Here is a 26,431-nt window from a genome sequence, read left to right as displayed (position 1 = left end):
TTCAATTGTAAAACTAGGCCCTGATATAGAATGATAAAATACAGCTCCCGAACACTTATTGAACCAAAAATTAGTTACGCTTATATTTGAGAGCATTTATTCTTTAAGAAATATTACATAGCATCATTCACATATGCCATACTATAGAAAGGCCCTTTACATTACTCCAACATATGGACAGAAAGAATAAGAAGAATTACACATTCTCTGCTAATACATCTATATTTACATTCGTATAATATCACTTCAAAATGTAAACCCCTAGTCTTCATCCGCTAAGGGTCAAACTCAACTTCCTGCACACTCAACTCTCCATCGCGACTTTTATGATCTCCTTCACCGCTATAAGCAGTCTGCACCAAGAAAATTGTGTTAAATATCTCACATGACGGGTGAAATTGAAAGAATTTTATATTTTCTTCTTTTTTTGCCTACATTTTGCAGAAAGTTTACCTCTCTAGGCAAATCAACTGAAAACAAGTTTATTTTGCTGGGACTGAAAGCAAATCCACTGCAGGACATATTGCCAAGTTAGTATGATAATACATAGCAAATACTTGACAGCAAAAATTAATGTTTGAGTACCTGGATCACCTTTTCTGTAAGTTTTCACAAAGAAAATGAAAAACTCAGACTTGCAGTTAACATGCTAAGATTTTAAGATGACACAAACACTAGAATTATGTACATGATGCTAAATTAATAGTTGTACTTAATCAAATAATTTGTGTTTACTTTTCGTTCTTTAATTTTCAATCATAGGCATTCTTATAGACAATTTTTTATTATCTTTACGTTTTTTATTAAAAGGCCTGCTCAACTATTTAACAAAATCACCTAAACATATGGAGCTGCTAGATCTTGCTATCCATTAAGTATTTTAAATTCAGAATCATTAATTTCAGTCGATTCAGATATTAAGATATAGAATACTTGTCCAGAAGGCTCTCTTGTTTCTTTTAGTTGGCCCAATTCCTCTTTGTGCATAGATTACAATGCGCACATTTAAGCATAAATATGCAAAAACAAATTATTAAAAAAAATAAAAATAAATAACTTAATGGAGAAATTGACGCTACCAGTCCTAACTTAGACATTCTTCTTTAAATGGTCTTAATATGAACTCATGGCAGTCCCAACTTTAGGGGGTCCTTAAAACAGTCTTTATCTTATTATAGCTGGGTAAACCAGTTAAAAATTGCTATGTGTTGAATTTTAGTGGTCCATTACTAAATAATACTTCTTTTAAGGTGAAAAAAACACGGCCTTATGGGAGGTTGTAAGTGTTTAGGGTGGTGAAGAATGATTTTTTTTTTTTTTTCTTTTCTTTTTTTTACTTACTACGCCTAACGAAAACAAAACACGACGCACTATTAACAGGTCAAACAGGTCAAACAGGTTAAAATTTTGTTAAGGATTGTATCCCGCCTAAAGTTAGGACCGCCAGCATTGCCATACTTGGGACTGCTTACGTAAATTTTTCCTAAAATAAGTTGATATTATGAAACTACAAATTGAGAAAAATCAAACAAAATCCCATGGACAAACTTTTAAAAAAATCGGATGTACAATAAAACATTGTACATCCGTTATAAAGTTACCCTAAAATGAGCAAAAGTTACCCCTGAAATGAATAAAAGTTACCCTAATATGCATAAAAGTAACCCTATACAAATAAAAATTATCTACGCTTTATTAATAAAGACTCACATTTTAAATGACTAAAAATCAACTATAAGTGACTGGACATAATTAAATTACCTTTATAAAACTTTTCTTGTTGTCTATTTATATAAAAATTGTATTATGTTTAAAGTTACCTAAAAAAAGGCAAAAAGTTACCCTAAAATTAGCTAAAAGTTACCCTTATACTACTCGATGTACACTAATATTAGTGTAAACCAGGTGTATACAAAAAATTTTCAATTCCATAGAGTATGTTTTTCCTTAAATATATTTGTAGATGAAGTATCAGATTCTATTTGCATTGGAATCTATAAGATTCCAAAAAGGACTAACAAAAGAAAACAGGAGTATATCCTAGAAAGACAGAGGATACCATTTAGCTACAGCAAGCTGCCACACATATGGAATGAAGAACTCTTCAGGGTGGCTTTCTTGTTCATAAGTGAAACGCAATTGAGTGAACATCTGGTGAAACAAAATAAATGTGAGGGTTGACAGAAAACGTGTACTCAACATGTTTTCTGAAGATAAATGAAAAAGAACACAAAAATGTTTGTGATTGGACCTTCATTCCTTCCCCACGCCAGGATTTACAATTGTTGGTTATAACCTGAAGCACCTTTTCCACAGACCACTCACCATCTAACTCTTGAGCATCCATTCGAGTGTTGAAGAAATCTAAAACCTAGATAATGAAAAGAATATCACATTGCATCACATAGGAAACTGAACCATCACCTGAAGAGCTGAAATAAAATCTGAAGTAAGAATTTTGCGAACTCATCAAACTTACAGTAAATATATTTTCAAGCAGTTCATTGAATCTGGGATGATTCCTGAAGGGCTGAAATATCTCCTGTCTGTGCATCACTGCATAAACAACCTGAACAGATACATATAATTTGCAACGGTAAGGAGATGTAAAGTCACTATTATTGCTCATTATGGATTTAACAATCTAGTATACTGTACCTCTGGATTCCGAGGCAGAGCATACGTCAGAATTGCATTTATTATTTCCAGAACAATCCGCAAGAAATCAGTATAAATATGCAGCTCCATGGACTGTGACAAATTTACCCTTTTAACAACATACCATACCGTACCATACAGATCACGGGCACAAGCTATATTAAGTATTTACAGAGCCATGTCACAAACAAATTCAACAATTACCACATCCTCCAACATGTTGTCGCCTTCTGTGGAGTTTACTTTATTTATTTGCATCTTATCATTTTGCAGCTCTGCTAACTTGGTGTACCTGGTTGCATTTTATATGTTAACAAGTATACAAATCACAAAAACTTATAGGTACATCCAGTGTACAGTAATTTTACAGTAGACTGGCCAGTTGGGCAACCTTTTAGCAGTTTTGGGGAAACTTTTAACCTTTTTTCAGAATAACTTCTAACTTGTTATAATCTTTAGTGTACAATAAGAGGTGATTTTGAGAGAAATGTTTTATAAAGGTTAATATAGTTACCTTTATACATTAGGAATAATTTTTACATGGTAAAATATTGGAGAGAGCATTTTATCGATACTAGATAGAACTTAAGATTATTTAAGTATAACTTTACACCTGATGTACAATATTTATTATACACCCACCTAATTTAAAAGTTCATCACTACAGCCAGTTCACTAATAAAATCAAAGAAGAGATGAAATCAAGGAAGAACATATACTTGCGAGAAAGCATATGGAATAGGCTGACTAATCTTTGTGATGCATATGCATCCAAACGATGAACATGAGGAGCCATATTCGCCAAAGCTGCCAGACAGTTTGTGTGGAGATAAACATCCTGCACGGAAAAAGCCTCCAAACAAATCAAAACACAAAATAGATCAAGGTATCTACATACATAAAAATTCACAATAGTGTTCTCTACATTGAATATGAAAAGTGAGAAATAACAAGACCACACTGGGTGCACATGTAAACTCTATATTATCAAATGAAAGCATGACAATCAGGCAAGACTTTTCTACAATAAATATGTTGCTTAAGTATTGGAGCAAAGACTTTACAAGTAAAAGGCCTACAACCACAACACCCATCCCATAACGTCTCCACTCTAGAAAAATGAAAAACAATCATTCCCCAGCAACCAAAGCACCAAGAATTACCAAACACGCAATCACAATAGTTAAATAACCAATGTGAGGATACAGCGTCAATCAATTACCACTCAATAATTTGTCAAACTTTGCGGTCTACTCACCTAATATTGGTGGAAATAATTCTAGGGTACTTTGAGGATAGGGGTTAGTTTCACTATACTCTTTGATTTCTATCTCTTTGTCTTAAAATCACTGTATTTCAAAACCAATGAATTAGGAAGTCTGCCTAGTTTTATTATATATAAATATAAACAAAACACTGCCAAAAACTTCTCTCCTTTTCTCCACCAGAGATCAGTGGGTAAACGAGGGACTTCAGACCAATTACCATCAAATGGGATAAACAATCCCAGACTTTCAACAGGCTGGATACCCAGTAAAAGCAATACAGAGTAAAATAAATTTCAATCAAAATTTTCTGCTTGTTTTCCTTCTCACTGATCTTTTCTATATAAAGGCACTTTCTGTATTTCTTACCTCCCACAGCTCTAATTAAGTCACTTACTTCCTCTCCAAGCTAATCCAAACCACCTATATTACCCCTCCTCCTAGGCTGGTCTATTCATTTTGATGTTATGGCAACCACTATGATGTAACCTTTAAATATACACGTATTTGTTTGTTCTAAATTTCAAATTCAGGCAAGGTGATCTAGACAAATGCACAAAAATGGGTTTAGGTAATGTTTAAAAAGCCGAATTTGATTTCAAATGCTTAATTTCAATTCTTCAATTTGAAATCCTACTATTAAATTCCAATTATATGGTTGGGAAGAAGTAGGAATTCAAAATCCAAACTCCATCATGATGTTTGGTTAATGAGTGGAATTACAATAATATATTTCACATTCAAATTTTAATAATAATTAGATTATTAAAACATTAGAAAATTAACCCTATTACTCCTTTTTCGTTTTCATGAAATTAAGTTTTTTAATTATTTTTAAAAGAAACACCATTAGAATTCAAATGATAGCACATTAGCATTCATGACATTAAGACGACTATGAGTACTTTTTTGTTGATTCATGGTACTCATAAGCTCAACAAAATTAGCCCTAAATTTCATATTTATCGCTAAACTTATTATTATATTGCTCTACTAACTCCACTACATATTATATTATAAAATTCCACTCCATTGCCCCACTCCACATTTTCTTAATGCCTAACTTAGTGTAGCAATATACAAATGGAGAGAGTATCATAAATGAACACATGTTTCTAGCAATATATAAATGAACACAAGTGTATATATATATATATATATATATATATATATTATTACACATGGAGAGTAGCATTCATGCTTCTACTAATACACATGAACACATTTTCTTATTATTATTTGCAACGATTAGACATTTTCACTCTCTACTTTATGTCAAATCATTGCAAATAATATGAAACTGAGGTAGTGTATATATATATATATATACACACACACACATAAGTTGTTTAAGCCTAACTGTCTCAATACAAGCATTTGCCGGCAAGGGCATAAAAATAGTTCATAAGATAGTGCATATACTTTTATAAACAACTATGATGAAAATGGACTATTGATTGTACCTGTAGCCTACATAAGTTGTATTTCACAGTTCTTATAAGTATTATGACCATCAATGATCCAAGAGATGTATAGTTCAGTCGTCGTTCCTTATACCAAGGCACATTTGGTAGCATCTGCTCCAAGAAATACAGAAGAGGGGAGAGGGAGAAGCAAGAGGAGGATACACATTAGTTATGAACTTGATAATGCTAAGCTATAAACTTGGAGACAGCAAACAAAGCCAAGACGGCGGATCTTACCAGCTTGTGAACACTAGCATTGAAAGTAGAATCCTGACTGAGGATAAGCAGAATAATCAACAGCATGTAGATCTGATTTGATGTCCTCTTTGGAGCATTATACAAAATTTCCAAGATAGGCATTAACTGGATAAAGACAATAGCAATGGCAAATTAGGTTAGTCTGCATGGAAGCATTTATCCCTCGCATCATACAGTATTCAGCAATTTACTACATATATAAGCTTGCTAAGTCACGGTTACAGGTCAATGGTATCACATGATCCATCAAGCAGAACATTGAAGCAACAAATGTTTAAGCCCTTAAACACCAATAATAAAAAAAAAAAAAAAAAGTTAAGAAAAAAAACAAAGGAATAACCCAGATTTACATCATACCAGAGTATCGAGATCAGTCCGCACTAACACATATTCAAGAAAATCTGCATTCCCATGCACCAAAGAATAGAGAAGCAGGATAGCAGCTTCATCAGCTAAGCACCTGTAATGGGAGCACAGCAGATTAACAATAGTCAGCAGATGATCAATAGAGCTGAAAACTTTCACACTATTTGCTACTGCTTTATAAATGAGACACATGTTCAAATCAAACTGGGAAAGTTTCAACAGGGATTGCAAAGGCCCAAAGTAGACAGCAGGGAAATCGTATCATCCTTTGATACACACAATATCTAGTAAAAATGTACATTGGTATTGAAGGTTTATGTTGCTGCAGATCAACTAATCCCAGCTACTTGTCAGTAGAGCTGGAAACCTTCAGGCTCTGTTTCAAAATTAGCAGGGAAGACTTGTCATTTTACTGACAGGAAAAGAAATTTTAAGGTATTAACCATATACTAGTTGTACTGATTGCTGCACTCCTGTTCTCATTAAAGTATGGTATCCCTCCTTCCCCAAAATTAATTTAAAAGTCATTATTTACTGTTTTGGGATGTTAGTCGAAATTCCTTTCTCCCTCTCAAATTAAGAAATTTAAAACACAATCTCTAATATGCCCCTTCAAAGATTGATTTGCAGAAATGAATGCTTTTCATTCAGGAAAAAATATATAAAAGCAAAGAGGAACTTTCAAGACATGTATTAACTATTTCCATCATTAATAAACAAAAACCAAATAATCTACAGCTCCTCTTGCCAACCCAAGGTTATATATATACAAAGAAAAAAGCTGGCTGGCTTTGACAACTCTGAAAAATAAAAAATAAAAAATTCATGTTAAGATAAGTACATTCTATTCGGTTCTTTACAATTGTTAAGGAAGATGGGTAGTAGGCTGGGTTTGATTGGTCAACTTTGATGCTTATTTGTCGGATTTACCTTGATTCGTAGTACTTTTTTTAAATATATTAGGGGTGAAGTATCGATTTATATGTTCGTTGATTATGTCTTTGCTTAAGGACAAGCAAAGGTTTGGCTTGGGGAAGTTTGATAAGTCCACATTATACAGATTTTATCCCTCGTCCCGTGATCATGTTTTCAGAGCTATTTTTATTACAACTATGCATTTGTTAATATTTTTATAGAGTTGGTATTATTTTGTAGGAATTTGCAAATTTACGATGATTCTCAAGCTTATCAAGCCACTACGAACCATTGGAGTTGGATCGCATTTTATGACCGAGAAATTTGAAGCCCAAGGCCGAGCTAAATGAATTTGGCTTGGTGATTAAGGTTTCGATTTGTGAAGATGTGCAAAGCTCTAAGAAAGTGCCACAGACCAAAAAAGGCATTTGGGCCCAAAATCTAAAGAGCTCAAATCCAAAGAAGCTCCAAGACAAGCTAGATGTCATCGGGCCCGATCGAGTGTGTACTGGCAGTTCGGGAGAATGCGCAGCATCAATGAGCAATTAAAAAGGCGCGCCTAATCAGGCAGCCTTGTGCCCGATCAGGCGCGCGTTTATGAAATCCCAGATTATTTTAAGGGTTTAGATATATACCTTTGATTAAAATGTTCAAGACACGTTTTTTTTAACTTAATTTCTAGATTTTAGTTCTAAGCTTTGAGTGCTTTAATTTCTCCCATAATTTGTTACTTTTAGTTCTTATTTTCAATCCAAATTCTGAATTCATAGTTTGGTATAATCTTTCCCCTTTTTACTTTCTTTAATTCATTGTTTTTATTTGCTGATGTTTAATTTATACGCCTTGATTAGTTTAGATTTAATTATGCATGAGTAATTTAATTGTAGTGTTTGGGGATCCGTGAATTTATATGAAGGGATGAATTTTTGTTCATTTTGAAGTTTAATGATTGCATATTAATTTCCTATCAATTATTTTGATTATACGCAATTAGACTTACGCAGGTTTAATTGTTATAGTGTCGTAATATTAGGTTAACATTCGAAAGATATAAACTTGATATTGAAGCTAGTATCAAAAGGTAGCATAGGAATTAATAAATTGAGAGAGCCTTTTAATTCTGTTTCTATAACTAATACCAATTTGAGAGAGCATGTTAGTCTGATTAATTTGCATCATATTATCATAAGCTATTGATGGTTGTGCTTTATCCCTAATTATTGTCCATTGGTGAACCTATGTCTTAGGTTTTCTAATTATTGAATTTCTCCCTATTTTAATTATTGTTATAGTATAATTTTATAATTAATTAGGAGTAAAAAACATTGTTTTCCTGGCATTTGACCCTACTTCTCTATCTATTTTAGTTAAAGAATTGTAAGATGTAATTTTTAATAGGTAATACGAATTTAGCATGTCAATGGTGTTGGTTAGGGAAAACTGGAAAAGGGGGGAAAATAAAGGAGGATGGTTTTAAGAGATTAAATGACCCTCATATGACCAAGTCAACACCAGAATGCAAGATGTGTTATTCCAACTAAAAATTAAATTAAGGTGTGTTCTTACAAAAAAAAAAAAAAATTAAAAAATTTATAAGGTGGTTTCTTACAGGAATAGGAAAAAAAAAAAGTTTTTAAAGGAGGTTTTTGGCATATTTTCCTTAAAAATCATCATAAAGGAAGGTTTAATATTAATTATCTGATTTGAGAGGTTGGAAGGTAGAAAAAGAAAGATCACGTAAAATTCATTGCCTTTTACCAGCTATAAGAATTGACTATGCCCTCAAGGCCGTAGAAAATCTCATTGGAAATTGAGATGAGGTGGTGTTCATAAGATGCACTTAGGGAAGGGAAGGAACAAGGTAGAAGTGAAAGGGAATGCAGGTGGTTAATGGTTTTGTGAGGCTGTTAATTAAGGAAAGGGGATGGAGATTGAAATGGAGCCTAGGGAGGTCGAAGAAAGTCAGAAATACAGAGGGGAGATAGATGGAGCTGAAATGGTTAAAGAACTGAATTGCAAAGTTAGATGACAGACTCCAGAGACATGAAAGCAATTGTTAAGGGGAAAAGTTACTCCAGCAGAGGGGGCTGGGTAGCTATTAACCCCAATTTAAGGAAAATGTATTACACCTTTAAAAGTATATCTCCAACCCAGCCAAATATAAAGTCATACATTCCCTCACCCCATTTTTCTATCCTTATAAGTTATAACTAGCAATCTATAATATCAAAAGAATTTCAGGAATTCTTCCACACAACTGTCTGCATCATAAAAAAAAAAAAAAAAAAAAAAAAAAAAAAAAAAAAAAAAAAAAAAAGGAGAGGACAATGAATAGATCTGCAAAATGTGGGGACGAGGTTTGAGCTACAGGGAAGCCAAAAAGGAGTCGGACACTCGAATTCCTAAAGTACAGTAGAGTTTGACGGAAAAAAAAAATGTGTAATGAATAAATCAAGTGAAATAGATATCATTATTATGAATTATTAGTAGAAAAAAGACACTCACATTCCTAAAGTATCATAAAGAGAGGCAAAGGGTACCCTTGCAAGTGGGCCACTGTGAGCATTCCCCTCAACATCAAGCCGATCAACTGTAAAAAGATGACTATTCAAACCACCCCCCAAAAAAAAAAAAAAAAAATAAATAAAATAATAAAATTGGAAGGAAGAATATAAACCGAAGCACTTACATTCAACATCCCTTGCGTTTTCTAAAGCCTTGCAAAAAGGATTTTCACAAAAATATGTCTTTTCTTTAAGCAAAGCATCTGAAGCACCATTACCATCATTTTTACCAATAATGGAATCATCAGTAACAGCACATTTACGAAAATGTACAAGAATAAGAAGTATATGAAGACTGTTCTGTGCCAACAGACTTTTGGAAGCTTCATTGTTTGAACCAACAATGAGATTGAGTGGAAATAACACAAAATTAGCTGCAAATGCAATGCAAAAATGTCAGCACAGCTTAACAACAAATGATGGTACAAAAGCAGGGTAGAAGGTAAAGAATAGAGAAATTAACCTTTCAAGCGTAGGATGACAGTTCAAAAGTAAATAATTTTTGGAAAGCGGCCTACATTATAACTTCTTTACTAAATCATGAATCTTTGATGAGTATCGTCAACAGAGGTTACAATGTACATACATGATTTTTGGTAAGTGGGCTTAGACAACATCTACAGATGTTTCAAAATCCAAACTAAAGATAGATCAGTAAAAAAAAAAAAAAAAAAAAAGGATTCTTAACCACCTCTCTATCGTCAGAGTGAACTTTCAATTTGTGCAGAATAATTCAATCACAAAGTTTCACACGGAACTTCCTCAAACTTAAAGCATCTTGCTTTGGTGGCACAGTTGATGACATGTTTGCTAAAAAATCTATCCAAATATATTGACTACCCTGAATTTCAATATCTTACAACTTTATCAACTTCAAACATAAAAACTCAAATTATGTAATTAAGTCAACTTCACAAATCTTAAACAAATTGAATCAAAAGGAGATCAGCACCAATAAAAACTAGCAATACAATTGGCAGCAATAAATCAATTACATTATCCTTATAGAATAATATTAGTGGACAGACAATTAAAATTCTTCCCCCAGAAGCCCAGACACTACTCTACTAAGACTAAGATTAAAAGTTGCTGCATTATAAACACGGGTACTGCCGTTGGCATCAGAGATGATGGCTTGTATATTAGGTTTATTTCATCAAATATAACATTTAATTTGTGGTAAACTGCTATTAGACGACATCAGGCTTGCAGTGGATATAACATATCCCAATCTGCAATTGATACTTAGGAGCTTTACAATGAAGAAGTGAGACTTGACAAAAGCTGTTGAAAAATCTAATTACAGGAAGTGACGTACTGATATGTCTACTTGAAGAGACAAATCATGAAGTTTCGTTCAACAAACACGCACTACAAACAAGCAATTTAAATGAGCAATTACGTGCACTTAGTCTAATTATGTATTGTAATATATCAATAAAAACAACCAAAGCAATCTATATTGAGTTCAAATAAGAAAAAAGAAAGCAACATCGTCACTGCCAATCAAAAATTTCCTAGTTATGCTCTAAGCAGGGGTTAATTAGTCATAAGAAATACCATTGTAAGAAATAAGTAGAGGAGATATATGCATTAAAGACAGCTTTACCAGCAGCTGATCCAACTTTTTGTAAGACACCAGACTGACTCCCTTCAAAGGTAGAGTAAGATGCACCGCTGAAGCCACTCCGTGGTTGGGAAATAAAATTTACCAGCAGCTTAGAAACCACCGATGCAACCAGAGAAGCTTCCTGAAATTTTAGATATTAAGTACATGATTAAATTGTAAGAGAGCTAGGGACTTAGACTATCACGTTAAAACTGAGAAGCAATTGCTATTCCCATCACCTGAGACATAATAGCATCTAGAAATGGATGGAAATCCTTTGGTCCTGATGATGGGCCAGACAGAAGCTGAGTCGACATGGCGGCCATCATGAAGTTAAGCAGTTCACAGTGAAGCTGGTATGTGTGAGGACTAGCATTCCAAGTGAAGCAGTATCAGGACGATGATGGACTTATGGAAACAATTATTTAATGTATAAATATTAAGGAGGCATTTTATGGTAACATTTGGAGTGCCTCATAAGCAATAATTAAAATCAGACGAATGGTTAAATAGATTATATATAACTTTAGAATTGAATAATTAAGGGGTCACACATAAGTAAAAATCAACAAATGGGATATGCGACTGTAAATTAATCACATCAAAACATATAAAATTTATCTTTTGTTATCGATAAACAGAATAAAACTAATGAATGACATTTTTACATTCTAAATCAATAAAAAATAAATAAAGTTTATCTTTTTCCATATAATCATCCATCCTTAATTATTTAACATTTTAACACACTTTTCTTTCTTTCCATATATGGCATGGACACACTCATTTTTTCTCTCTCACTTCACTTTGGACCCACTATCCACTAAGGCACTATCTATAAAATAATACAACAACAGCAACAAAGCCTTAGTCCCCAAATAATTTCGGCTAACATGAATCATCATAAGGAACCGTACGATATAAAAAGGGACCCACTATGCACAAATAACTATAAATTAATATAGTAAAAAAAATTTGAAAAAAAAAAGACCCATCATCCACATACTATTAAAAAAAAATACCCTAATACCCACACCTACATATAATCCGCTACGTTTCCTACATTAAAAATAAAAATTCAATAAAATATGCCTAAAACATTGTGTTGGTCAAAGTCTTTCGACTAAAAAGGGATGGAAAGAGTATTTGACAAATTTAAAAAAATAAATAAATAAATAAGGGTTCGTTTGGCATTGCTGTGGTTTTCTGTTTTTTTGGTTTTTTGTTTTTTAAAAGTATATGATATATGTCCCATAATGAATAAAAAATTATCAATCATGATAATTTTGAAAACTGACAACAGAAAAGTGAAAACGCCTTTTTCTTGTTTCCTTTTTTTGGTTTTTGGTTTTAAAAAAAAACAGGAAACTGAAAACCAAAAATGATGTCAAACAAGCCCTAAATAAATAAAACTTATATAATTATAAACATAAAAAAATCCAAGTGTGACATAAGTTAAAACCGACAAATGATGTCCGAGGACTATAAATTAATATATAAAATAAAAAATTACTTCGTATTCTTTTGTATTTCCTCTATTTTACTAAAATTGCAACACTTGGGGTTTGACACATTATTTAATACAAGATAGAGGGGAAAAAGTTTAAAGTAAACGGTACTTCCTCTATTCCACAAATATTACAACAATTACCATTTAGGAAGTTCCACAAATATTGCAATATTTCTCTATTTGCACATGTTTTCTCTCATTCTCTCTCCTCAACACATGGGTCCCTATCTTTATTCCTCTCTATCTCTCTCCTCTTATAAAAATATGTGTCCCACACCCATGTTGCAATATTTTGGAAAAGAAAAAAGTACTTCCTCCATTTCTTTATACTTGCAACACACACTTTTTCACGATATTTAAGAAAAGTGGGGCTCATAAGATTTATTACACTTAAAATGAGGGCGAAAGATGGTTAGGAGTATAATTTACTAAATTTAGTGGGCCATGTGCTTAAAATAAGGAAAATAGAGCAACTCCAATGGTTGTAGATAGGGACTTGCTTGTAATTTTATTAATTCCCTAGCTAATAGCTTGACCATTGGAGCTAGAAAACTCAATTAGCTTGGCTAAGCAAATTAGCTTTGCCAAGCTAATTTGCTTGAGGATTAAACTTGCCAAAATAAAATGCTCATTGCACCAATTAAGCCCTTTCCATGTATTTTCTATCCAACAATTACTATTAAGCTAATAGCTTGCCATTGGAGCAAAAAGTAGCTAAAATGATAATTAGGTTAAAAACTTATGTGGCATGACAAGCTAATAGTCAAATTAGCTTGCCATTAGAGTTGCTCATAGTTCAACTTTTAACAAAAAAAAAAACCTTTCTAATTATAGTGTGTTGCAAATATTGTGACATTTCCATTTTAGGAAAGTGTTGCAAGTATAAAGAAACGGAGGAAGTATATATTAAGGAAGATAGAGAGGAAAGAAGAGAGAAAGAGTGGGCCAAGTATGAATAAAGTAGGTGTAATGTGTAAAATGTTGTAAAAGTTAGTTAAAAAAATGTTGCAATAATTTTGAAACATTCCAAATCAATAAATGTTGCAATTATTTTATAACAAAGGAAGTATAAGCAATTAACTCCAAATATTGTAGGGGATTTCATTATTTTAATATTTTATGGTATGCAAATTAAAATAATTATAATTACTCCGTATATTTTTTGCCATGGAAGGAAGGAAGATTTAGGTTTTTTCTCCTTAAAGTAGTCAAAGGTATTGTTTGATAGTTCCTTAAAAAATGTTCTGAGTTTTGTTTTGCTTTACCTCTACCATGTTTAAAACTTTGTAAATCTTTTCATGACAAAAGTTAGATCATAGAACAATCTATTGCAAAAGCATACTGATTCTCATTAATTTTCATGAAATTTTAAAGAAACAATCTAAGAATAGAAAGGATAAAACATATTATACATTAAAGATTTGGTTTTATTTGTTTTGAGTTAGAGCATTAGGATAACCACATACAACGCTAGTGAATAAAATTTTTATTTAAGTGACATATAAGCAATTACCTAAAACTAACAAATGAGATCATAGAATTAAATTAAAAGAAATTTTTTTGAGCCACATAAGGAAATGATTGTCTTTTGCTTTAAGAAGATTCATATCCAGATAAATCTAATATATATATATAAAGGGGAGTTTTTCCCGGAGATTTTAGAGAGCCACGTATGATTTTGTTATTTAAAAAAAATAAAAAATTAGAGCGTCACATATTTATGTGTGCCACGTAGGACGAAATAAAAATAATAAAATGAAAAATTAAAATTATCATACTAATTTAATGATTTATCTAAGTATTTCAAATAAAATATGTTAATCCTTTAAAAATTTATTAATTCTATCCTACCATTATCTTTCCACGGTTCAAAGAACTATACCAAAAAAAAAAAAAAAAAAAAAAAAAAAAAAAAAAAAAAAAAAATTATCATACTAATTTAATGATTTATCTAATTATTTGAAATAAAATATGTTAATCCTTTTAGCAAGTTTCACCGACTTTCAAAAAAGTGATATTAAAAAAAAAAAACATAATTACAAAAAATCATAATATATGATTATTGTTATCCCAAATATCCAAAATCACGTAAAAAATGTAATAGGTATAAAAACAAAAAATAAATTAAAAAAAAATTATTCATATAGATAGTAACTAAAAAAATGATAAAATTTTAAATTAACAAGATAAATTACCATGGCATATTCATGTGATTGGTGTCGTTAATAAAAACAACATTGATATGGATAACAATTAAAAAGGATTTTATAAAGAATGATAAGATTTATGTAGAGAAGATATGATGTATTGTATTTCCTTATAAATAGGCCTTAATTTAATTCACAATACATAGAAAAATATTAATTGTTTCTTTTCATAATCGGAGATCCCAAGATTCATGGCTACACAAAGTGAAATTTATAATACCTTCGAGGATGCAATATTTGTAATATCTTCGAGGATGCAATGGTAAACAAAGATACAACTAAGGTTGGAGATGGAAAAAAATTAATCTTGTCATCGTCATTGATCGGAGGTACAAGAAATATGTACCAGAATTACAAAGAAACGATATACTCTACACACTACATATTTAGGGCTGAAAAAGGGAATAGGATAATCCTGTCAGCGTCATTCACAGGAGACACAAGATACATAAATCAAAACTACAAAAAAAAGAATAGAGTACTCTGCATAGATGTGTAGAAGAGAGAATTCTATTTGAAGCACACATTGGTTTTTTTTTTTTTTTTATATAATTTTTGTTAATATAATAATAATAATAATAAATATCGAAACAAATCTAAAATAATATTAAAAATAAAGCCGTGCACGCACGGGCTTCACACCTAGTTATTATTTAAAAGAATCTACCTTGATTTGTAAGAAAAGAAAAGAAGAGGAAAGAAGAAAAACTAAATAGATGAAGAGACCACAAGAGACAAGTATACAAAATTCTAGATAATAAAAAACTGGCATGGGCTTAAATTTTGTCCTAATAATAAGAAATTTTGATTTCAACTTCCATACCTAGCCTCAACTGTGCCAATAAAGCTAAGTACACTGCAGATGATGATATTTTCAACACTTTGATCTGCACATCAGGAAGAAAAATTAGTAAACCTACAATTCTCAATTTTTTTGGGGAGTGGGGTGATGTCAACACAAATCACATTTAAAAAGTAGCATCCACATTCATTGCAAAACGTCAAGGAAATAAAACTTAAACATAATTCCTTCACCATTTAGCGACATCATAATGTTCAAGTGGCCCACAGATGGCTCCAGAGTAAGCAAGCAACTAAAACAATAATAAACTAGAACAGAGAAGAGGGTGAATAAAGATAGTTCCCCAATGCCAGCCTAAGGAATTGAAAATAGATCTTCATAGTCCAAATAGAAAAGATAAATGAGATGTAGTTAAACAAATTACAGCATGTAAAGCACAGAATAATCACAGTAGCAGTGTTGGTACTGATTCCAAACTTTCAAGCATTAGAACTGGGACGTAATATTATATAAACTAACTTCAAAAATTGTAACAGCTTTCCCACAGAGCTATTGAAATGGTACAGCAGCTACTGAGTCCATCTGGATCACTGAAAAGGGAAAAGTTCCCCTGAGGCACAAAGGAACAAATCAAAATATTCAAAAGATGCCTCTAACTGTTTCAGGATAAAAAGGCCAGCCTCAGGCACCATTTATAGTCCTTTCTTTTGCAAGTAATCTATCAAATTAAGGTTATAAGGAGAGCCATAATCATAAATTCACTAACATAAGATATAATAACACAAAGCTACTAGGGAAATAACAGTCACTCTGATAAGTTATTTCAAAAGTTGCAGGCATCAATTGTGTACAAGTCTACATTTAAAATTTGCTAAAAGAACATTTTTTTTTTTTAATTGAGGTTGCTTCCACAGAACCTATGTGTGCGCCTTTGTTTCCTACCTTACACGTTACGTATTTATGCTAGAACTCGATCTAATTGACAGATATCAAGCCAGGTAGTTGCAGCTTCTTTCTATAATGACTATAAATTACTACCTCCACTTTCAAATGTAAGTCATTTTGGCCTTTTATTATTTTATTTAAAATACAAGCCATTCTATAATATCAAAGGTACATTATATTTCTTGAAAACACTAGTGCCAGATTATTGATATTATTATTCTAAAATTGAATTAACTAATGTGTTTTTTACTTTTTATTATAATTTTAATTTTTATATTTTTTTAGGAAATGTGTATAAAGTGATTAAAATCCCTTATATTATTTTGTAACAGAGGAACACATTCCTCAAGCAATTTAGTCTATCAGGAAATTATCAGCATCTGCCACCAGCAAGCCAACTATTAAATGATACGGAGTAACACTTCAGAATGAAATTTATGTATTAATCTTAAAATTATATAGAAGTGGTCACCCTTTCTTAAAAATGTAGTAGATAACAAAGGCAATATGCCAAATTATGCATCCTCATGGAAGTAGTAAATGTAGAGAACGTCCTAATACCTTTTTGATTTGCTTAAATAGCATATTAGAAAATAAATATTAATACAACTTCATTATATTTAAGGACCTCCATACAAGAACAAGCAATTTTCTATGTCATATCACTAGCATCTACAAAAATTTTAATCAATTATATGCCAATACAAATAAGTACAAAAATCATTTGCGATTAAAGTACACTTTAAATCTTTAATAAATAATAAGTAAAGTTCTCTTTCTGGGGGTGGGAGGGGAGAGGAGGAAACATAAATATACTAGGCCACTCTTGGAAACCAATGCAAGAATTTCACATAAAAAGTAAGAAATTACATGACAAATAACACAGATGTTTTCACACAACACATTCAATGCATAAAAGGTACCAGTCACTAAACATCTTGTACCCAAACCCAGCACACTATATAATTACCTTTAGGCAATCCACTTGGTACCTCGTGATCAACCAGGGAAAGATGTAATTCCTCAAAGTTTCCAGTCTTGCTATTTTCTATTGTATGTGTCAGAAAAACTGAAGATAAGTAGGCAGCATTCAGAGCCTTCGTAAAGGTAATGGATGGAGCACCAGGGCATGAAATACAATCTTGCAAACAATATGATAAGTGGATCAAGAGTTTCGCAAGATGCCTTGTGTAATAGTTGTTCTGCGCTGCATGAACAGGGAGGTCAAAAAACAAAGACTGAGCCAGTAAGCAATCATTTTAACTCATACCACGTACTCAGTGTGAATGTGTAATACATAAGGGTGGGGTAGTCAGGATACTGAAAAAATACAGCTAACTGTATCTAAAACAGTGAAAAGTGTACAGAATAAAAAATTAAAAAAAAAAAAAAAAAGGTACTATGGATATAGTGATCTCGACTACTAATTGACTTTTGAGATCCTCAATAATTATAGCTGCTGAAACCAACTTTCACATCTACCAGTTTAGAAACTTAACAGTTATTAAAAAAAAACAACAAGAAGAATAGTCTCACTTGAAGCCATCCTTTTTTTCCGAAATAAAAATCAAGCTCCCTTCCATCTACTCCGTGAAACCTTGAAAACATCCTAAGAAGACCCAAGTACTCCCTTATTCCCCTATAAACATCATAATAGACCTTTTGTGATCTCCAAGATCAATCTCTTGGCAAACACATATCAAATAAACTAAATTTTATTGCAAATATGTAATTCAGAGTTTCTGGATTCCTCAAAAGTCAAGACTTACATTGATCATCCAAGTCATACTTTCATATTTAGGAAAAAGAAAGAAAGACCTCCTCAAATTTAAAATCAGTACTTTGAAAACCACCTACAAACTAGGGTCTTGGTAAAAAAACTGTGTGCCTTCTGCCAGGCCCATATAAGCAATAACCTAGCAACCCCAACAACAGCAATTATATAAGGCCACATAAGTGTGAGCTTCAGACAAAGTATCTATGAAAACAATGGTAGGGGTTCAAGGATTGATTATGACAATGGCAGTAATAATTTCTCATTATATGAGAATCCCCAATAATGTATATCTTTTGGAGTTTGGAGAAACTTTTCTCCATGTTTCAAACACCAATCAGTGGACAAGCAAGATATCCTATACATGAGTTGGATCATGGATATGGGCTTGGGTTCTCACACAAATAGTGATGGAGTTGTCATCAGATTAATAATAATTGATGTGGTGATGTATTATCTATAAGAACTCCAGAAATTGTCATCCAGTTTTGATGTAGATGTTTTCTTTTTTTTTAAAAACAATAATTTATTTTTGGAAATAAAATTCTCACAGAGACTAACTGATCCAGTCATTGATGTCTGTGCAACTTCTAGAATTGTATGCAACCTTTAAAGCCAGAAGGAAGTTGCCACACATTTGTGACTGGATCCATGAGTTTCCATGCACATAAATTCTGTGCAAATTAGTGTTCTTGTACAGCAAAGTACCAATGCAATGACCAGAAGCCAGCAAATAAGATGATTTGTCCTTATTGCCACTCTAATTGTTTCAATAACTGGAAAAGTTTAAAAAATGAATCGTGAAATGCTAATATCTTAACTTGTGCCAATTTCAACAAGCTTACTCTTCCAGTATAGTTGATTAGTTGGTAACCTTAAGTATACTACTATACTTGGGGCATACTTATCACAAAAAAGTTAAGGATTTCACTAAAAGGAATCATTGTTTCTTCCTTAAAAGCTTTAAGCATGGGTAGTCATATAGTGGGAGGAACTTAAGCTAATGGCGAAGATAGTAGAGAAACCCTTACTTTAGATTGGTTGTGTGGTCACACTTGAATACAAAACTTCTATAAAATTTCAACCTATAAGAAAATTTGTTTAGTATTCTAAATCTTTGTTCATGTTTGGTGGTTTTCAAGGCCTTCAGAGATTAGACTGGACGACTGGGAATCTGTATTATGGTAGGGAAAATAAAAATAAAAAAAAATAAAATTAGATAGGTGGCGATTTTGTCAAGATTTAGATAGTGACCTCATATCCATTCTTATATACATAAACTCACCCTTGATTCTCCAATTTTCGGCTTCTAATCTGCTCTTTTTTTACCTCTATATCACTGAAGTCACTTAGCCACTCATGAATGCATAACTATGAAAAATGAAAAGCATCTGAAGGTCATAGGATTCCAAAAACGAGCAAGCAACAAAGCTCTTGACTACATTGAAGCACACACCACTACAAATCCTTAAACATATATACAAGTACATAATCAAAGTTAATCCAATATAAGAACCAGGGAGAAACCTACAGAGAACCTAAACATAGGACAGAGGTGTCAAGTATCATAAAAAATGCCTTCATCAGCTAATCAAAAATTAAACCTAACCATTACTCATATGTATGTCACATGGACTCGGGTACCCATGTCCGACACGGATATGTGTCCAAGCGTCCGACTAGGCTATTTTGTGAAAAAAAATCCATGGTTTTGAGCCAAAAGTGATGTGTCCAAGTGTCATACCCATGTCTGAGTGTCAAGGGTCTAACGTGGGTATTTGAGATGAAATGAAGAGTTCATATAACATAGCTCATAACATTTTGCAAGGCAGGGAAAGGAATTAAAATACTACTAATAAAAGTGTGTGATTTCCCTTTTTCACGCTCGGAAACAAATTAACATAAGAAATGTTGCTACTTTTTGACTGGTTAGGTAAAAGAAATATTCCAATCCGCTATTAGCAGATAACAAATTGTCTTCAATTGTTACCCTACAATCTTTGGCGGTGAAAAATTTACTTCAGTCACATATTATGCTGTCACTCATTTCATGTCTATATACTTTCAACACTTATGTTTGCTTGTGGTTTAAGAAAAAAAAGTGGATAGTAAATGGAACGTGATATTATATTGTGCAAGTGGGGTAAATGGGGGTATATTTAATTGTTTGTTGGAAAGAGAAACAAAAAAAAAAAAAAAAAAAAAAAAAAAAAAAAAAAGATTACAAGTAGGGTTAGTAGGAAAGAGATTCAATAAATTAATAGTGGGCACATGCCAAAATAGAAAGTATTGCAAGTATTCTGAATTGCTTTCGAGTACTTGGAAACATAAAAGCCCCCTAGCTCACTTTTCTTCATTGTTTCGGTTTATCATGATTTAGATTTCTTTCTCCTCTGCAAATGGCAACCATAACACCGTCACTCCTTAACGTTGATTTTGATTTCAATTTTTTAACCAGGTGGATAATATTCCTCTTTGTATTTATCAATGTTATGTTCAAACAGCTGCCTTTTGATTCCATAAACATAGATCTAAAATGTCCATTTGCATTAACTTAGCAGCATTACAGTAATTATTGTAATAGAATATACTACCTCTATTTGCTCTTTGTTCTACTCACTTTTCATTGAGGTCCTATCTTTGTGTTTACATCTCTTTCATCTTTCTCTCCTACTTTACATACCTTTTTCTTACACATAACCACCTTTTTCTCCATCTCTCTTACTTAACCAGCATATTTTTAAACTGCTTACCTATTTCAAAATCTTCATAATATACATATCCACAATATCTACTACTAGCTTAATATAAGACGGATGTACTTATCAATGACAACAATTTGCAGCAGTATTTGGTTTTTATAAGAAAATGTATATATTTCATACAATCTCAAATGTAATGGTTATCAGTACTGTTTCCAATTCTAATCTGTTTCCATTACAATCCATTCCATTTCCAACATCTAAAACAAATAGAAACACCCCTTAAATCAATACTACTAACCTATGTTACTCAACATTTGTGTATTCTTGACATGCACAATAACCACTCCAAACTGGCTATTTCGTGGAAATTTTCCATGATTTCAGCCCAAATTGAGTGCCCAAGAGTCCATACCCATGTCAAAACATTGATGATCCGATACGAGTATTTGAGGTAAATTGAATAGCCCAAGTTTCAAAGTTACTAGCTATACACAATCTCCCAAACCCAACATCAATCAAATTCAACTCTAAAACCCTGCTAATTAAAAAACCCACAAAATATTCCCCAAATTGAATTCAATCTCAAACATATAATCAAATAACAAAGCAATCTACAACAATGTGATAACAAATCAAGTTAAAATGCATATAAAAACAACCTCAAAATCAAATTTAATCAAATGCACAAAAAATTAACTAACCCAAAGAGTCGCATGCTTGACGAACACGATCAGGAGGCCAATGGAATTGAAGGGGTAATTCAAGCAATTTGTGCCAAAATTCAGAGGTAAGAGGAAACGATTTCTCACCGACAAAAGTAGCGATGACATACTCAACCGTATCCTGCGGTACAACACTAGCGTTACGCGGCGTAGATGGTACGGAACCCATTTGAATTGGATCACAATTAACCAGTCAAATTGGTTAGAATCAATCAATGCAACTCGGTGAATCAATCAAATTGGTAAGGCAGGAGGAATTGAATTACATTGCAAGGAAGAGAATGGAGTAAGAGATTGAGGTGTGGAGATTGAGGGGAGATTAGAAGGAGAAGAATGCGAAAGAAAGAATGGGAGAGTGAATGACAAGGAAGAGTGAGTTGAGGAAAAAATGTTGAAGCAGATCAAGAACAGATTTCATCATATTTTGTAGCACATAGGTTTTCGGTTACTCTTGATCAAAGAGCTCTTATATATACTCGGGTGTACCGTACACCCATAAGTATTTTGTTCTTATTTTGATGATGGTTTTTTTTTATTTAATCATCAAATAAAGAGCAAACACTAACCTTGGATTAGTTGGATATATGGTACACCCGGGTGTATATAACAAATTTTACATTAATCATCAAGATAATCATATTTTGTATATCATTGTTTTTTTGTAAATAATTTGAACAGTACTATACCTTAGACATCATCCTGTTGTTGCTCGAGTTAACGGTATTTTACATAGAGATGGATGTGGATCAGATTCGAATTAGGTGGAGTTTCACCTGCATCCATCTATTATTCTAATCGCTCCATCCACATCCATCCGTCATCCTCTTCAACCATCATCCATATTCGTCCGTCCATCATTCGCGGATGAAACAGATGGAGCGGATAACTATGGATGAGTATTAAAGTGAAAAAAAAAACTCATACAAACTCTAATTTTCGGTTATTTATACAATAAATTTTTTTTATTTTATCAATAAAAAAAGAAACAATAACAATGTATTGTTTGAAAAATTAATTTGCAACAAAAAAAAAAAAAAAAAAAAAAAAAAAAAAAAAACAAGTTATTTCTTGCACATTACATATTTTATTATTAAAATTCTTAGATTAAAATTTTAATATATGTTAAACGGGTGGGTGGTGGTTAGCAGGTAAAAAAAGTATCATCCACATCCGATCCAATTCATCACCCGCTTCATCCGTCACCCGCTTCTCATCCGTTTAATTCGGGTTTTCGTCTATTTATTTAAAGGGGGTGGAGCGGGTTAGCGGATATCCATTTAATATTGCCATCCCTAACGTTACATCCTTCGTCAAACACTTCAGCCTTCATTAAAGTTATCTCCTTCTTCCTCCTTCCACCGACGACACGACAATAACCACCATTTTAGATATTTTCGACACTAGTCTCCACAGAAAAATTCAACACCCCTTCCATCTATGATGACGGCAAATTAAAACGAATACTCTATGAAAAAGGGTGAAATTAAGAGTAAGGGTGACCATGTCCTCCATTGAGCTTTGATTTTGTTCATTGAATTTTCTCCATTGATGTTCTTCATTGTTGCTTCAGTTTCGTCTTCGTCAATAACGTCGTAAGCTTTCAAGAAAACTATGTAAAAAAAATGCAATTGAAATGACATAATTGTCCTTACTCATGCATGAAATGATGTTTATACACTTATATAAAAAGATTTTGTTTATAATGAAGATAAACTTGTATTTTCTCCCTGTAATGCATGCGGGTACAATGTTAGGAGCGCACACCAGTTTCTCTTCTTGAGAACCAAATTATATATGTATCTCTAGTCGCAATCTTGTTATTAAGAGCATCGTGATTTGCAAATTGAGGGTGGTGTTTAACAGCCCCTTAATATGCTATGTTTGGAAAACCTTATTTGTTATGTAAGTTCATTGTGTATGGTTGTAAGCTGAGTGTCATAGTTAGATACTGTTATGGTCAAATTCCTACTACGACACGACGATCGCCATGTTGTACGATTCAAAGCAGTGATTGACTATCTATAACTTATTTAGCGAGAATCAAGGGATTGCTGGAGATGTGCAAATTATTTGTTCCTATCTTAGAGGAAGATATTTTGTTGATATAATTTGAATCAACGTCCAGATAAGTCCGAAACCAAGAGATAAGAGCAAGACTTAGTCAAGTAACCACTTCCCTATTTTTTAGGGAGGTTGACGAGAGCTTCCAACGGCATCTTTAGCTAGGGTTTAGCCCATCTAGTTAGTGTTATAAATAGCAGAATAATTGTACGCAATAGCTACAATCTACTTACACATCTTACTCTCATTTCTAAGATTCTATTCTCATTATACTCAAAAGTATTCATAGTGAATCGGTGGTCTTGCTCCCACCCGCAGTTTTTCCCATATTTGAGTTTTCTGCGTCATCAAAATATCTTTTTCTTTATTTGTATTACTTTATCTTTATACACTTTTTAGCCATTATACTCTAGCCATCGAACGTCCCAGCCTTAGATCGTCCCTAGGCGAAATTTGGCATAAACAATTTAGCATCCACCGTGGGCCCGACGACTAGATCTTCATTCAAAAAATCCTAAAAAAGCAATCATCCAACATCCATGGGTTCTTCAGGAGAAGACATGACCTTCGAGCAACTAATGTAGGAGGTTCGACTCAAGAAGAGCTCGTGCAGCAGAAGGCAAAGAACACACGTCTCCCCGAGGAAAGTCAGAAGAACATCGATTCCCTTAGGAACACTAGTAGAAAAAACTAAATGGGAAGCCCCAAATGGCAAGCGGTTTTTAAAATCCGCTTCTAAAAAGCCACCCAAAAAAAAATGTGAGATGTGTAATGGCAAGCGATTTGGGTTGAACCACTTCCAAAAATCTAATGGGAAGCGGTTCAAACCGCTTGCCATTTAAAAAAAAAAAAAAAAAAGCGGGACATTATATCAGACCAAAGTTGAAATTTTTAGCCAAAGTTTCAAGCTTCAGCTAGCTCCCGCGTTCATACACTCCTCTCTAGTGCTTCAATTCACTCACTTTCCACTCTCAAACTCCGGCATACTCCACCACCACAACCACCGCTCCCTTCACTCCCTTTTCTCTCTGTTTTCGTGGGTTTAATTTGGTTCAGGTTACTGCTGCCCGGGGGTGCATTTTTGCTGCTGTTCGTGAGCTGTACTCGTGGGTTGCTGCTCGTGGTGGGTGGTTGGTGGTCGTCGTTGGATTACTGGTGGTGTTCGTGGGTGGATGGTGGTCGTCGTGGGTGGCTGTTTTTTGCCTCACCACCACACCTTTCTCTCTCTCCCTGCCCTAACTTGTTCAAAGGCACCACCTCACCTCTCTCTCACCCCACATTCCTTCTCTTTCTCACTCTCAAATTAGGGTGAGTTCTTGCTAAATTTTACTTCCATATGTATTAATTGTCTGTTTATTCCAAACTTTAAAGTTAGGGTTTCAAATTTAGTTAACACAATTTTATCTTAATTGTTTTATTAATTGTTTGTTTATTCCATAATGTTAATTGTTACTTTAATTGTTTAAATGTTATATATATATATATATATATATATATATATATGTGTATATATATATATATATATATATATATATATATATATATATATATATATATATATACATATATATACATATATACATATATATACATATATATACATATATATATATATATATAGGGGAGGGATCCGGTAAGAACCCTTCATTATATAAGAACCTTAGTTATATAAGAACCAATTTCATCCGTAGGATTATATTGAATTAAATGGTCAAGATTAAAAGAAATCAAGTATTAAGATAATACTTCATAATTCATATAAACCATAATTTTCTCTCTCCTCTCACAAAAAGTTGTCGCGATTTTCTCTCTCATCATTGTATCTCTCCTCAAACTTCCAAATTCCTCCATTATTAGAGCAATTTGAAAGAAATATCCAGCGTCTCTTGCAATTCGGTAAAAGGTATGCTTGCTCAGGCAATTTTTTGAGCTATTTTGTAATTTATTTTCTCGAAATTTTTTTACGAAATCACATCAATTATGTTTGATTGTTTGAAATTGCACCAACAATTTAATTCCAGCTACTTTAGGGCTCGTATTTTCAGCGACTTTTTCGATTTTTAGTGATGTTTTTTCGAATTTGTGGTTCGAATTTTCAACTGCAATGTTATTTGATTTTTTTCCCCCAATTTCAACATTTTTGTAGTGCAATGTTATTTGATTTTGTACTGCAATTTTGTTCGATTTTTTACTGTTATGAGGGATTTTCAATATTTTCATTCTTATCAAGTTTACCTTTGAAAAATATAAAAGAATGTTTGGTTATGATAGTTCATTATTAGAGTTCATATTAGATTGCAAATAATATTGAAGAATTTATTGTCACTTAGGTCTGTTGATGTGAAAATAAGAGTATTATGGTAAGAAATAAGGTTAGCACTTTTGTATTAGATAGATTTGCATCATAGTTTATAGGAATGGATGAACAGAAAATTCAACTATATTTTCCTCTATTTGACTGATATAATCACGTACTACCTACTTCTTACTTTCTTAGTAGTAGTTTGTGTTGGGTAATTTCACTAATTTGTGAGCATGTGTGGGTAATATGTGAGCTATGTGTTGTAGTAGTTACATGTGATTGCTTTCCTCCCTTCTATAGTT

The 26,431-nt window shown here is 32.6% G+C and overlaps 1 protein-coding gene across 2 annotated transcripts; it reads right to left on the bottom strand.

Annotated features, from left to right (window-relative positions):
• Positions 1-11: 11 nt before the first annotated feature.
• On the bottom strand, positions 12-22,187 carry LOC145582128 (uncharacterized). 2 transcript variants are annotated; one of them, XM_081639147.1, is made up of 18 exons: positions 21,746-22,187; positions 17,536-17,772; positions 15,642-15,705; positions 11,341-11,470; positions 11,102-11,243; positions 9,618-9,866; positions 9,434-9,518; positions 6,005-6,107; positions 5,627-5,752; positions 5,387-5,500; positions 3,378-3,496; positions 2,863-2,950; positions 2,659-2,751; positions 2,480-2,569; positions 2,252-2,371; positions 2,060-2,151; positions 454-511; positions 12-353 (listed from the first exon to the last, which is right to left on the bottom strand). In XM_081639147.1, the coding sequence occupies exons 1-18, from the start codon at positions 21,933-21,935 to the stop codon at positions 276-278; spliced, it is 2,178 nt and encodes a 725-aa protein (XP_081495273.1). In that variant the 5' UTR covers positions 21,936-22,187; the 3' UTR covers positions 12-275. The 2 variants fall into 2 exon arrangements, with proteins under 2 accessions (XP_081495273.1, XP_081495274.1); XM_081639148.1 differs by having other exon boundaries at positions 17,536-17,767.
• Between the last annotated feature and the right edge of the window lie 4,244 nt (positions 22,188-26,431).

Source organism: Chenopodium album, chromosome 15 (genome assembly GCF_948465745.1).
Source record: "Chenopodium album chromosome 15, dcCheAlbu1.1, whole genome shotgun sequence".
Classification (NCBI taxonomy): Eukaryota; Viridiplantae; Streptophyta; class Magnoliopsida; order Caryophyllales; family Amaranthaceae; genus Chenopodium; species Chenopodium album.
The sequence above is the reverse complement of the archived record's forward strand: the minus strand, read 5'-3'. Positions and strand labels throughout refer to the sequence as shown.